At 42.7% G+C, this 14,369-nt stretch overlaps 2 protein-coding genes across 4 annotated transcripts in view; both read left to right on the forward strand.

Annotated features, from left to right (window-relative positions):
• The window catches only part of CDH1 (cadherin 1), a 74,613-nt gene extending 72,214 nt beyond the window's left edge, over window positions 1-2,399 (forward strand). Inside the window, exons 15-16 of the mRNA XM_081274399.1 lie at window positions 329-472; window positions 1,837-2,399. Of these exons, the coding sequence (XP_081130525.1) occupies window positions 329-472; window positions 1,837-2,046 (354 nt within the window). The 3' untranslated portion in view covers window positions 2,047-2,399. The remainder of the gene's footprint in view (window positions 1-328; window positions 473-1,836) is intronic.
• Window positions 2,400-10,576: 8,177 nt separating this feature from the next.
• TANGO6 (transport and golgi organization 6 homolog) overlaps window positions 10,577-14,369 on the forward strand; it is a 186,348-nt gene continuing 182,555 nt past the window's right edge. For all 3 annotated transcript variants that reach the window (XM_081274396.1, XM_081274397.1, XM_081274398.1), the window contains exon 1: window positions 10,577-10,725. In XM_081274396.1, the coding sequence (XP_081130522.1) occupies window positions 10,629-10,725 (97 nt within the window). In that variant the 5' untranslated portion in view covers window positions 10,577-10,628. The remainder of the gene's footprint in view (window positions 10,726-14,369) is intronic.

A 14,369-nucleotide genomic window follows, 5' to 3' on the forward strand; every position in this document is an offset into this window, starting at 1 on the left:
GTGACAAAGGCCAACATGAATGGATGTGTACTCTTCTCCTAAAGGCTCTGGTGGGGAGGGAGTAAATGTTTGCTGAATAATAATCTAATCATTTTATTCTATGGAAAGCAAGTAAGATGTAACAGTTTATATTCATCTCAATTGTTACTTGTTCAAGCTGTTTTCTTTCAGTGCTAGTTGGGAGACTCTTAATTTGAAAACTGTCATTTTATATTAAACTGGGCATATGCTGGTAGGTATCATACAGTTGGTAGTTAAGGCATAACACAAACATGGCTTTATGTATGTGGCTGTTTCTTTTTGTCATACCTTTATCTTTTTCTCCAAGGACTTTGACTTGAGCCAGTTGCACAGAGGCCTGGATGCTCGGCCAGAAGTGACTCGTAATGATGTAGCACCAACCCTCCTGAGTGTGCCCCAGTATCGTCCCCGCCCTGCCAATCCTGATGAAATTGGAAATTTTATTGATGAAGTAAGTAAGCAAAGTTGAATATCAAAGCACAACATACCTCTAAACTCCAGAGTAAAGAGAGGAGAGCAAAATAATAAAAATGAGACAAAGGATCTTTAGCTTCATCCCTTTATCATGCTTTTAGCCTGCCTAATCCCTGAGCCCTCTTGTTTTTGTATCTTCTATGAACTTTAGAATTGACAGCACTTTGAATTAGTCTTAGGGAATTTGGTAAAGTCTACAGGACAAAACCAAGAATTGCTTGATAGGATTTAGTAGATCTAGAAATGAAATTAAAGGATGCAAAGTAAGTTGAGTTTGTTTTCATGGATGGGATCCCCTGTATCTCACCACTGGTTGGGACGTAATGTTAAATGTGCATCGTAGTCTACTTACAGCCAGAAAAATAAAATCCGTATTGTATGTGTCAGAAATTTATTCTGTTTATAGATTGAGAAGCTTAAACAGATAGGAGTGGATTTACCTTGTGTAAATAGAAGGCTGGGGTACGCTGTCCCAGATAGTGCGTGGGGCTGTCCCACTCTTTTGTTGCATGCTCTTAGTATGCAGAAATGCTTGCTCTCCTGGTTGATGCCTTGTGATCACAGGATGGCTTCCTCACTGCCAGGCCTCAAGTCTATCGTTCAGTCAGGAAGAAGTAAGAGAGGCAGCACAGATGACAAAAATGTTTCTTCTGGTCCACCATATTCAAGAAAGGAATTTGCCCAAAATGTTATTGGCTAGAACTGGCACAGATGGTTCCTGCCTGCAGGGGAGAATAATAAGGCATTAAATTCATTAGCTCAGGATAAAATAAGGAAGAACTGGGAGTGAGAAGACTAAAGAACCCAGTAAGGGAACAGTCTAACAAAGACTATTTCCTTTTCTTAAGCTATTTCATGTAATCATTTGCTCAGTTAGTTTTTTCAGGGCTAGCCTGATAGTCTAGTGGCCCTTGGAGGCTGAGGCTGGTTTTACTTAGTCTGCTGTGGGAGTCGCTAACACTGAGGACTGTACAAAACAATGCATTAAGGTGGGCAGCGAAGTTGTATCCATTCAAACCACTGGATTCTTGGGGAATAGGACCCCCCTACCACCACCACAATCTTTTATTTGTACTGGAGATTAAGCCCAGGAGTGATTTACCATTGAGCTACAATCCCCAACCCTTTTTACTTTTTATTTTGAGACCGAGTCTCTCCAAGTTGCTGAGGCTGGCCTTGAACCTGCCATCCTCTTGCCTCAGCCTCCCAAATCACTGGAAATACAGGTGTGCACCACTGCATGTGTCACCTGAAACACCATAAGGAGGTATCTAGCCTCCAATGCGTGCCCAGGAGTGTGTGTTTCTTTTACTGAAAGACCTCCTTGTCTCTCTCCTTTAGAACCTGAAGGCGGCTGACAGTGACCCCACAGCGCCCCCTTATGACTCTCTGCTGGTGTTCGACTATGAAGGAAGCGGTTCTGAAGCTGCCAGTCTCAGCTCGCTTAATTCCTCGGAATCGGACCAGGACCAGGACTATGACTACCTGAACGAATGGGGCAATCGCTTCAAGAAACTGGCAGACATGTACGGGGGTGGCGAGGATGACTAGGGCACTCTGGAGAGGGTTCCTTTGGCCCGAGTGATGGGAAATGAGGAGCCATGTTGCTGGGGTTTTTAGCTACCTTCCCTAGATGTGAGTTCCTGGAGAGAGAGACTGATCTGAGATGCAGTAAAGATAGTTGTTTCCACTTTGTAGTTCTAATCTGTGTCTGTTAGAAAGGTTTTGACATAGTGCTTGAATTTTTTTTTTCTTTAATCACTCTTTTCAGAGTGATGAAGTCCCAAAGTTCCCCAAATTTTAATATTTCAAAAGAACAAACTTCAGTCTCAGAAGGTTCTCCTAGCCACATGTAGATTTCCCTAGGGGGCATTGCTTATGTTTAAAAGGAAGGGGAAGAGCAATTGTCCTAGCTTTTTGTGTGTGTGTGTGTGTGTGTGTGTGTGTGTGTGTGTTTGTGTGTGTGTGTGTGTATGTACATATATATATATATATATAAAAAGTTTTTTTTTTAATTGTGTGCTTTCCTCCCATCAGCGCACTGGTATGTCCTGTGTTCTAGCCTCCACCCTTAATCCTGAATTCTGTTGCTCTGCAGGGGACAGGGATTCTTCATCTCCTGAGTACTGACTTGAAATGGGCATCTATGCATTTACTTGTTCTTAGTCCGGGTTTGCTATGCAAATGTCATTGGGGGGTGGTTTGATTCTGTATGGGAACCTGGACCAGAAAGTGTGGTGAATTTTCAGGTGCCACTTAATGTTTAATGTCTATTTATCACTGACACAAAAGAGCAATGTGTTCTAGGATGTAGAGTAGTGCCTATAGTGCTGCAGCCAAAGCCAGAAAGGAAGTATGAGAGATGGACTTGGAGATGGCAAAGAGAGCTTGTGACCGAGCCTGGCCTTTTAGCAAACATGCTGAAGACCATTGAAGTGGTTTGATCTCTATCCCTCAAAATTCTGGCAGAATGGAGGAATCTCAGCGTATGTTTCCTACCCAGGATCTTTATACCATGGTTTGTACCCAAAGCCCAGAATCCCCAAGTGCCTGCTTTTAATGGGTCTACAGAAAACACTGGCTGATCTGGACATAGTTGCCTGATTCTAACTGTACACAGAAAACTGTAGATATTAGAAATCCCATTATATTTTCTTAGAAGCAGGAAGTAAACACTGCCCTAATGTATGTTAAGTAAGGGGAAGAAAATTACTTTGATTTGAATTTCTTTTTTTTTTTTTTAATTCAAAATGCAAATTTCAACTTTGGGCAACTGCAGAAGAGTTGCATTGAAATTGCTTTACTGTCAACTGTTTTGGGAAGGAAAAAAATTATGTCTGCAATCAGTTGTTGGAATTGTCTTGATTTTTTGCATTTTAAACTATCTGATGTAGGTATAGAGAATGTCTCTATAAGTTTTGAGTGTAAATGTGTGTGGGTGCTGATAATTTTGTATTTTCTTTGGGAGTGGAAGAAGAAAACAATTCAAGCTGAGAAATTTATTCTTAAGGAAGCATTTTTTATAAATTTTAATAAAGAATTTTGTTAAATCATTGTCAAACTTGTTTGATTTGTTTCCACTGAAATTCTAAGCAAGGCAAAAGGAAGATGGAAAGGATGAATTCATTTAAGATGTGCAGAAAGAAGCCTCAGGGTGAACTGACCTCTCCAGAATTTTTAGTTTCCCCTTTTCTGTCGCAAGTAGAATAACTATATTCAAAATGTAACTCTGCTCAAAGACTATCCATTCATGTGGTGAAACCAATAAAATTCCAAGGTCAAATGGGAGCTGGTCACAGTGGTACATGTCTGTATCCCAGGCTGAGGAAGGAAGATCTTGAGTTCAAAGCCAGCCTCAGCAAAAGCAAGGCACTAAGCCACTCAGACACCAATAAAATACAAAATAGGGCTGGGGGTGTGGCTCAGTGGTCTAGTGCCCTGGAGTTCAATCCCCAGCAACCCCTGTACCAATGCACTCCCCCCCCACAAAAAAAAAAAAATCCAAGGTCAATGGGAGACTCAGTGAACCTCTAGCTAGGGAACAAAAGCAGTTTCAAGCGATGCTCACCTAGTCAGCAACGTTAGCATAGGGCAGTGGTTTTCCACTGAGGAAAATTGTGCCCCCCCCCACTTTTTTTTTTTTTTTTTTTTTTTTGGTGCTGGGGATCAAACCTAGGGCCTTGTGCATATGAGGCAAGCACTCTACCAACTGAGCTATATCCCCAGCCGTTTGTGGCCCCTTTTGCCAGGGAACATTGAATAATTTCTGGAGGTACCAGGGAGATCCTTCTGTGATCAAGTCAAGGCCAAGGATACTGCTAAACATCCCAAAATGCCCAGGACAGTCCCACACAATAAGGAATTATCCAGTCCAAAATGTTAATAGTGCTGCTGAGAATGCTTGGGATAGGCTGACAACTTTTTTTTTCCTCCCGCTAGAGGGGTGTGATTTTTTTTTTTCGATAATTTTTTAAATCATGGTGTATAAAATTAAACACATTGTTGTGCATCTGTCCTCACCGTCCATCTTCAGGACTTTTCACCATCCCAACTGAAACTCTTCATTTTATCATTTTTAGGTATATAATTCAAAACATCTGTTCTATTACTGTCTCTGAGAATTAGCCTATTCTCTATAGTTTATGTAAGTGAAATTTATTTGTATTTTTGTTTTTGGAGTGCTTAGTATAATTTTCAAAGTGCATCCATATTGTATCAAAATCTCATTCTGTTTTAAGACTAAGTAGTATTCCATTGTATGCATATACCACATTGTGTTTATCCATTGTGTTTATCTTGGGTTGTTTCTACCTTTTTCTACATTTTTCTTTTGAAATGAACACTGGCATACAAGTACCCATTGGAGTTTCTACTTTTAATTCTTTTAGGAATATATCTAGACATAGAATTTCTGGGTCATGTAATTAATTCTATGTTTAGCTTCTGAAGAGCCACCAAGCCATCTTGATTGGCTTGGAGTGAAAATCAAAAAAATCTACAAAAAGACCTTTTTTGGGAAATTGGGGAGTTGAATCTGAATCATTTAGGAAATAAATCTTGGGTACCAATAATGGTTGCATGGCTCTAAGAGAACTGTTAATATAAATGCTGAAGGGATAAAGTGTCATGACATCAGGAATTTAATTTAAAAATTGTTCAAAAAAAGTTTAAATTGAGAGCTAGTGAGAAAGCAAATGTGGCAAAATGTTCATAATACCCGGATCTACGTGAAGGGTATGTAAGCATTCATGTACTATTTCCGTTTATCTTCAGGTTGAAGGCATTTCAAAATAAAATGTTGGGGGAATTAAGGAGCTCAGAAATAAATCTCACATGTGTGATCAAATGGTATTTGACAATGGTGCAAAACCACTCAGTGGGGGAAGAGATAGTCTTCAATAGATGAGCTGGGGAAACTGGTAGAACACTGCTTAGCATGTTCAAGGATCTAGGTTCAATCCTCAGCCCTGCCAAAAAAAAATAATAATATAGGGGCCAATTATGAAAATAGAATACAACTCTTCTAGTTATCACTTGTAACTTTAAAAGATAGTTTCCCTAAGGTCACTTAATTTGCTGGGGTCTTTCCTGTTCTGTAAAACAGCCATTGATAGTCGTTGAGTGCTATTAGTCTCCTTGGTTTTGGGTTGAGCAAACACCCATAGCCTGCTTTGATGACTTGTTCAGCTGCTGTCCCTCAAGTCCTGGTAATGGGCTCCTTGTTTGGCCAACGACAAATGAACACATTTTACGTGAATACAGGCCTCTGTGTGTCTTGTATATCCTCAGATAGCTCTTTGCAAAGGGAGGGATCCCTCTTAGATATAGCCTTTGTGAAGATTGGTTGTAATGCTTATTTATTAATAATATACTACAGGGATTCCCCAGGCTGGGCTTCATGTTTTTAACAAAGCTGCCCAGAGCATCCAGGCCTGGTGGTACATGCCTGAAATTCCAGCACCTGAGACAGGAGGATTGCAAGTTTGAGGCCAGCCTCAGAATTTAGCAAGGCCCTAAGAGTTGGGGATGTAGTGCAGTGGTAAAACACCTCAGGGTACAATCCCTGGTAAAACAAACAAAAAACTACCCAGAGCAAACCGAGGAAGGAATTTCCTTGCTTCAAGTCCTATAATCTAAAAATCCCATAAGCTTTCATATCTGATTCTTAGGAGACAGAATTTAAAAACCTATTTTGTGTGACTTGAGGCCTGGAGAAGCCTGGGAATGTTTCCTTCTTCAGAAACAGCTCAATGCACACTAAAGTCTTATGAACCTGGGACACTCCTAACATACATAACATGTTTATCACCCACTGTTCCACCTGGGACATATCTGGTTTTTTATTTAAAAAAGCTTTTGTGAGCCAGGTGTGTGCATGCCTGTAATCCTAGCTACTTGAAAGGCTGAGGTAGGAGGCCAGACTGGGCAACTTAGTAAGACCCTGCCTTAAAAAATAAAATGGTCTGGGGACATAGCTCAGTGATAGAGAAGGATTGAAATTAGGAATTTCAACTTGTAGTATCAAAGCCCACAGACCTTAAAGGATTATAAACATACATGTGTAAGTTCCATATATTTGGGATAAAGGATTCTCAACTCTGGGAATCCTATCATTTTTTGTTAGTCCCACACCAGTACTTGCTTTACTTGTGGCCGGCCTGTCTGGTAGGGCCTTAGCCCTGAGACCCAAGCTTCAGAGGCCCCAGCTGGCCTTCTTCAACATGCCCCTACCTCTGAGCAAGAAATCTGCCAGGTCTGGGAGCCTTGACTACCCCATTCCCCAAATCTTCAAATTTCAGGACCCTGGAATTCCCTGCCCAACCATCCTGAGCCTGCTTCCTGGGATAAGTGGGTCTCTTCACTTGGTCTGCCTTGGTAAGATACATCAGGCTTCCCATGTGAGCAATCACAGGCCATGAGTGGTGGGATGTTGAGGGCCACATCCGAGTCAGGATGAAGCATGGCATTTTTGCCAGAAGTAGTGGTTGAGAGGTGACACTAGCGAGCCATTAAGATGATGACTTTTGAGTTCTGGCGGAGTTCCTGTTGAGTTCCGCTTGAGCTCTCGCGGGGATTCCCCGAGAGTTCCCATTGGTTGGGGAAGTGCCGGAGGAGGGATATTTCCCGTTGCTGGTTCCTGGAGGAGCCACGAGGCGTTCGGGGGAGTTCCCAGGAGTGTGTGTGGAGTGTGCTGGTGGAGTTCAGAAATAAAGTTTGTTCCTGCTTCAGTGGCTCGTGATTTGTGCCCAGCCAGACTGCGGCAGTGGGAGGCAGGCAAGTTGCCTAGGGATGTTCAGGGCTGGGGCATCCCCATATGTGAGTGCCAGGCCCTCATGGTGCAGGATGGAGACGACTGTGAGGAGTAAAGAGAATCAGGCTCCCCCATGCAATTCTCCATATTAATACATTATTTTTTCTAGGTAGGAGGACATAAAATATTTACCAGTCTATTAGTTGGATTTATACTTTTTTTTTGGTACTAGGGATTGAACCCAGTGGTGCTTTACCACTGAGCCACAACCCCTGCCCTTTTAATTTTTGTCTTTTGAGACAGGGTCTCACTAAGGGGCCTTGCTAATTTACTGAGGCCTTGAACTTGTGATCCTCCTGTTTCAACCTCCTGAGTCATTTCCTCACATAAGGTGGGAGGGTCCCCACTTCATTTTTGCCCCATTCCCACAAAATGTGTTATACCCATTTCACTAAATATTTTGTAAGGGTCCGGCGAAACGTCGGAGAAGGAGAGACCACACAAGACTAGCTCCATGCAATGGCAAGGGGGATTTATTAGGGATCCGTTCTAGCGCGCTGGGGCTCCGTGCTCACTCAAGAAGGGAGAGCAGCCCAGACAGAGCCCAGAGCAGAGGTCAAGCAGAGCTTAAGTACACTTTTTGGAGAGGGTGGGGGGCTTTGCATACATCAGAACAAATCATCATGAGGCGCGGGAAAATTGAACAACAACTCTGATACATGATTAGTCCATTCATTGGCGGGAACAGGCTGGGCAGGGGTGATTGGTCACTTCTAAACTGGGTACACATTCAAACTGATTGGTTCGGGCCCTGTGACAAACTGCACAGGGCCCTAGGCTGAATGGCCAGTAGGGCGTTGTCTTAACTATCTCAGGAATCTGGGTGTAACAGAGGAACTAAATAATACCTAATCTTTTACATTTTAATTCAAGCTTTCCAGCTTTGAAACTTTACCCTTTCAATTTAACAACTCTAAATCAGCTTAAGTTTTTTTTTATTCCCCCCAAATGAACTTGTGCCCATAGATAGCAGAATAAATCTTGTCTAGTGACAAAGACTGGAAGGAAAAACAATGAAAGAGCATTATTGTCGAGACACACAACTAAACCAGTCAGGGTCACTCCAGGTGAACTGGGCTGGCATGAAATAATCACACAGAGACAGAGAAATACCTTTTTTCTTTGGGTTCTGTAACAGCTCCTCTGACCCAGCTCCCACAAAGGAGGCAAGGCAGGCAAGAAAGAGAAACAGCACACCTTAAACCCGGTTTTACTGGGAAGAAGCCATTCAAATGAGGCAAGGGGTCAGGTTTCAGGGCTTCATGATGTCTTGCAGGTCAGCAGGTTGACTGACATCTTGGAAGGTCATGCCCATCTCATGTGCAGTGGAATGATCAAAAGCAGAGCAAGTGAAAGTCCACAAATAGGTGCACAGCCCAGACAGAGCTGCATGGTCAGTCTAGTCCACTTTCTGCACTCAAAATGCTCACAGCCCATTGCTGGCTTGCCACATCTCTACATTCCCATCGTTCAAAGCTAGGGGGCGCTCAGCTCCTATGTGGCAGCTCCCAGCACATAGTAATTTTGTTGGTCATTTATTTCTACTTCAAAGATGTTTTTCTAATTTAAAGATGCTTTGGCAGGATTTTATTTGAAGAGATTAAGAGAAAGGTCAGGTACTATTTACTAAGCCTCTTCTGTAGCAAAAAGTGCCAAATATTTGAAGCAGTGTCATTTTAACTTTCTTTGGTAGCTTTATGAAAACAGTTCAATTATCACTTCACTTTAGAGATTAGGAAATGGTCAATGAATTGGGCTGGAACTCAGAGAAAAGGGGCCTAACAGGCTCAGATAGAGGAACTAAATGGAAAGTTTCTTTCTCCACAGCCATGGGTTTGCATATGGAACACATCTGCTTCCCTAGACTTCAAGCAGTTAATGCTGAAGGTCAGTCATCTGCAAGAAATCAAGACCACAGGGTCTCAGGGAGAATTTTCTCAAAGTGGGTGGTGAGAGTGGGGGTGTGTTCTTGCAACATTGATAGGGCATCATAATCAACTTTTAATGAGAGAAGACTCAGGCAAAAATAAAGGTTCTGCCCTTAGAAGCATTGTCCTGCAACTTATGAATGCCCCATCACAATTTATGTAGGTGAAAAACTTGTTTCTGATTATCTGAATTTTAAATTCATTCTGTTTTATATGTAAACACAATTTGTGGGGGCACTGTTTTACAATTTTCTTTCTTTTTGGTACTGGGGATTGAACCCAGGGGCACTCTACCACTGAATTACATCCCTAGCCCTTCTTATTTTTTTTTTTTTTTTAAGACAGGTTCTGGCTAAGTTGCTTAGGGCCTCCTTAAGTTCCTGAGGCTGGTCTTGAACTTTCAATTCTCCTATTCTAGCCTCAGGAGTTGTTGGGATTACAGGTATGTGCCACTGCACCTGCTAGTCTGAATTTTCTAGGAATACAACAAGCAGATAAGTAGAACAAAGATCAATTTTGGAAGTCCCTTTCAAAAAAACATATCACCAATATCAACATCTGTAGCTGTTACATTCATCATGGTCATATATGTATATATTTATTCTTTTTTGTATATATTTTTAGATGTCACAAAGAAGTCAGCAATGTTCAATTGAATATTTTTATTTATTCAAACTCATCTATAAGTAGATGTAAGCACGCTTCTACCTCATTTTGCCTTTCCATGTTGCAATACACAAGTATTTTCATATTGAAATACATCGCGGTACTGGGGATTTATTTATTCGCAATACTCGGGATTGAACCACTGAGCCATATACCCAGTCCTTTTGATTTTTTATTTTAAGGCAAAAATCTCACTAAGTGGACTAGCCTGGCCTCGAATTTGCGATCCTCCTGCCTCAGCCTTCCGAGTCAGTAAGATTATAGGTGTCTGTCACCATGCCCGGCAGAAATATATATTATTTTATGATAAACGTCCCCCGCTTCTCTCTCTCCCTCCCTTGCTCTCTTTTTCCAGGAGTGGGGACTGAACCCAGGGTTGACTTACCACTGAGCTACATCCACAGCCCTCTTTTCATTTTTTATTTTCAGACAGCGTCTTGCCAAGTTTTTCAGGATGCCCTGGAACTCGTGATCCTCCTGCCTCGCTATCTGCTGCTTTATCCTGCAATTTTTCATACTGAGTTCTAAAACTGTGTGGTGCTTCGTCCATCACCAGGCTCAAGGAGGAAAGGTAACCCCAAACCAATATTTATACGAAGGGGGCGTTCCTGACCGAGCTGGCCCCGCCCCACGCCGCGCACAGCGCCTCCAGCCGCACTCAACATGGCGACAGCGCTGTTCCACCAGGGTGCTTGAGCAGCGCGCAGGCGTCATATTCCACTCTAGTCATGGCGGCCCCGGGACCGGCGGTAGGCAGCGGGGCTGTGGAGACGTGCGGTCTGGACCAGATTCTGGAAGCGTTGAAATTGCTGTTGAGCCCGGGAGGTGAGAAGACGCATCTCGACACCGGGCTGGGCGGCCACTTTTCCAGCGCTGCCTCGCTCCCTCAGCGTGCGCCCCTCAGGCTTTCTCGGGACCCTGCTGCTGAGGGAATTTGGGCATTGTCCAGGTTCTTTTCAAACTTGGGGAGACTGAGGCTCAAGGAGGGCATGGGAGCTGTCCAAGACTGGTACTAGCAACATCTTTTGAGGGCTTCTCCGCGCCAGGCACTTTTAAGCGCCCGGGGTCCATTATTTAATTCTGCACCTCTCAGGGGCGGGCGCTGAGGAAACAGCCTGCGAGGGATTCAGGCGCCCAGAGGTGGCATGTGAGGTCCTAATCGCTTGAGGGCCCGGGGCCTGGGTGGACGCTAGAGATTTGTACAGACTGCCATGGAGTCCCGAAATGGGAAGCGGTGAAGTTTGAAGTTTGAGGGGTTTTGAGGAGAGTAAACTGAGGTTTCCAATTTGGTAGGAGGGATTTACAGTCACGTTGAATCTTCTGTGCTGAGTTAATAAGATCTTCCCAATTTAGAATCTGAAGGTACCTTGGCAAGAGTTGAGCCTCGCACTCTTTTACCACTGAGGACAGGTGGTGGCGTTTGGAAGTCATTAAGTAACCCCAAATTCTTTGGGTCCAGCAGGGCGCTGTGGCGCACGCCTGTCATTCCTGTCATCCCAGCGATTTGGGAGTCTGATGCAGGAAGATCAATTTATAGAGATATTCTCTCTCTCTCTCTCTCTCTCTCTCTCTCTCTATTTGGGAGTCTGAGGCAGGAAGATCAATTTATAGAGATCCCCTCTCTCTCTCTCTCTCTCTCTCTCTCTCTCTCTCTATCAAATTAGAAGACTATCATCGATTTTTTTAGTTTTAAGTGGACACAATATTTTTTAAAAAACATTTTTTAGTTGTAGATGGGCACAATATCTTTATTTATTTTTATGTGGTGCCGAGGACCGGACCCAGTACCTCACACTTGCATGGCAAGTGCTCCACCACTGAGCCCCAGCCCCACGATATCTTTATTTTACATTTATGTGGTGCTGAGGATCGAACCCAATGCCTCGAGCATGCTAGGCGATCGCTCTACCACTGAGCCACAACCCCAGCCCTGTCTCATCCTCTTCTTGGACTAAGGCAGGTTATTGAATATGAAACCTCTGGTACTGTCTGGAGCTTTGGAACTTTGGGAAAGGACTTAAGAAATAGAACCCTGGTAGGAGGGCACTGTGGCACAGGTGATTTCAACTGAGGCAAAGGGATGGAAAATAAAAGTCCAGCCTGGGCAAGTTAGCCCGAACTTGTCTCAAAGTTAAATTTTTAAAAAGGATGGGTGGGAGGGGTTGGGGACGTGGCTCAAGCGGTAGCGCGCTCGCCTGGCATGCGTGTGGCCCGGGTTCGATCCTCAGCACCACATACAAACAAAGATGTTGTGTCCGCCGAGAACTAAGGAAAAATAAATAAATATTAAAATTCTCTCTCTCTCTCTCTCTCTCTCTCTCTCTCTCTCTCTCTCTCTGTCCCCCTCTCTCTAAAAAAAAAAAAAAAAAAGGATGGGTGGGTAGCCGGCTGGGGTAGTGTAGGCCTGTAATCCCAGTGGGCCTGGGAGGCCAAAGCAGCAGGGTTGCAAGTTCAAAGCCATCCTCAGCAACAGTGGGCGCTGGGCAACTCAGTGAGATCCTGTCTCTAAGTAAAATAAATACAAAAAAGGGCTGGGGATGTGGCTCAGTGATTGAGGGCCCCCTCAGTTCAATCCTTAGTATTCCCCTCACCCAAAAAAAGGATGGGGGTGTAACTCAGAGGTAGAACACTTTTCTAGTATGTGCCTAGGCTCTGGGTTCAATTCACAGTATCACTCACACAAAAAAGGAATAAAAGCAGCAATAGAGCCCTGCTCATAATTGAAACATATATAGTAGGGGAAAGGATTTTAGGATTAGTAAGGTAAAGGCACATGAAAGTCCATAAGATGATGTTCTCAGTCACAATATTTTTTAAGATGATGATGATGTGTGTGTATTTATTTTGGTTATAGATGGACAAAAAACCTTATTTATTTATTGTATGGTGCTGAGGTCTCACACATGCTAGGCAAACACTCTACCACTGAGCCACAGCCCCAACCCCTCAGTCACAGTATTTGACCTAAAATTGCAACAGCTGCAAACATTAACACTATGCTAATAGAAGCAGGATGAGGTGCCATATACCTGTAATCCCAGCTATTTGGGAGTCTGAGGCAGGAGGCACAAGTTCAAAGTCAGCCCCAGCAATTTGGTGAGGCCCTACGCAATTTAGGGAGACTTTATCTCAAAATAAAAAGGACTGGGGTTATGGCTCAGTGATTAAATGCCCCTGGGTTCAATCCCTGGTCATAACAACAACCATACTAATGGTAACTGAAAAGAAGTTATTAATAATAGTAAATGAGTGCTAAGTGCCACTCTCCATAGTATGCTGTTTATGTATATATCATTTAATCTTCACAACAGTCCCATCATAGAGGTATTACTTGTGCTCTATATTTATTTATTTTTTTAAAGAGAGAGTGAGAGAAAGAGAGAGAGAATTTTTTTAATATGTATTTTTTAGTTCTCGGCGGACACAACATCTTTGTTTGTATGTGGTGCTGAGGATCGAACCCGGGCCACACGCATGCTAGGAGAGCGCGCTACCGCTTGAGCCACATCCCCAGCCCTGTGCTCTGTATTTATAAATGAAGGAACCAAGGCTCAAGTACATTGCAAATTGCCCAACGTAAAACTAAGAAGTGGCAGAGCTAGGATTTGAATTTAGGTTTCTTCCACTAAAAACATGGTAAACCTACTACATTGCCCCCCAGTTAGAGTCAAACTGCAAAATATACTTTAATTTGCTAAAGGAGAGGTCGCTTGTTTAGCAACTGTAGTTATATTCAATACCATTGAGAAGAAGGTTAGATAAGCAGAAACTTGGAAATAGTCATCTATCACAAAACACATATAACTTCATTTACAGAAGGCCCTTCTAATCTCTAAGGCTATGTGGTGAAGTTATATATGCATATTCATTTGAAAAAGAATAAGTGCTGTGGTAAGATCATATTATTTTGTATATATAGTCTATTATATGTTGTGTAAACCTGCCTTATGTTCTCTTTCATTTAATATTTTGTACTGGGATTGAACCCAGGGTCTTGTGCATGTTAAGCACGTGTTCTACCACTGAGCTGTTTTTTTCTTTTTTTTTTTTTTTAATATTTGTTTTCAGTTTTTGGTGGGCACAACATCTTTATTTTATTTTTATGTGGTGCCAAGGATGGAACCCAGTGCCCCACGCATGCCAGGAGAGCGCATTACTGCTTGAGCCACATCCTCAGCCCTGAGCTGTTTTTTTTCTTATCCTATTAGCTGCTGAGGGAATTTAGAAATACCTATACATAATAAGAATGGCCCTGATGAACATAGGGTCTTGAGGAGATAGGAAGAAAGTATTGGTTGAAATTATATACAACTGAATTAAACATTTTTGATCTGTCTACCTATTTTGATCACTATCTTTGAAGTAATATTTACAAGGAGTCAATTTATATTCTTTCTTCAGTGCTTTTGGAATACAAAAATAGGAGCTGGGGTTGTGGCTCAGTGGTGGAGCGCTTGCCTAGCATGTGT

Source organism: Spermophilus citellus, assembly GCF_964194105.1.
Source record: "Spermophilus citellus genome assembly, chromosome: 18".
Classification (NCBI taxonomy): Eukaryota; Metazoa; Chordata; class Mammalia; order Rodentia; family Sciuridae; genus Spermophilus; species Spermophilus citellus.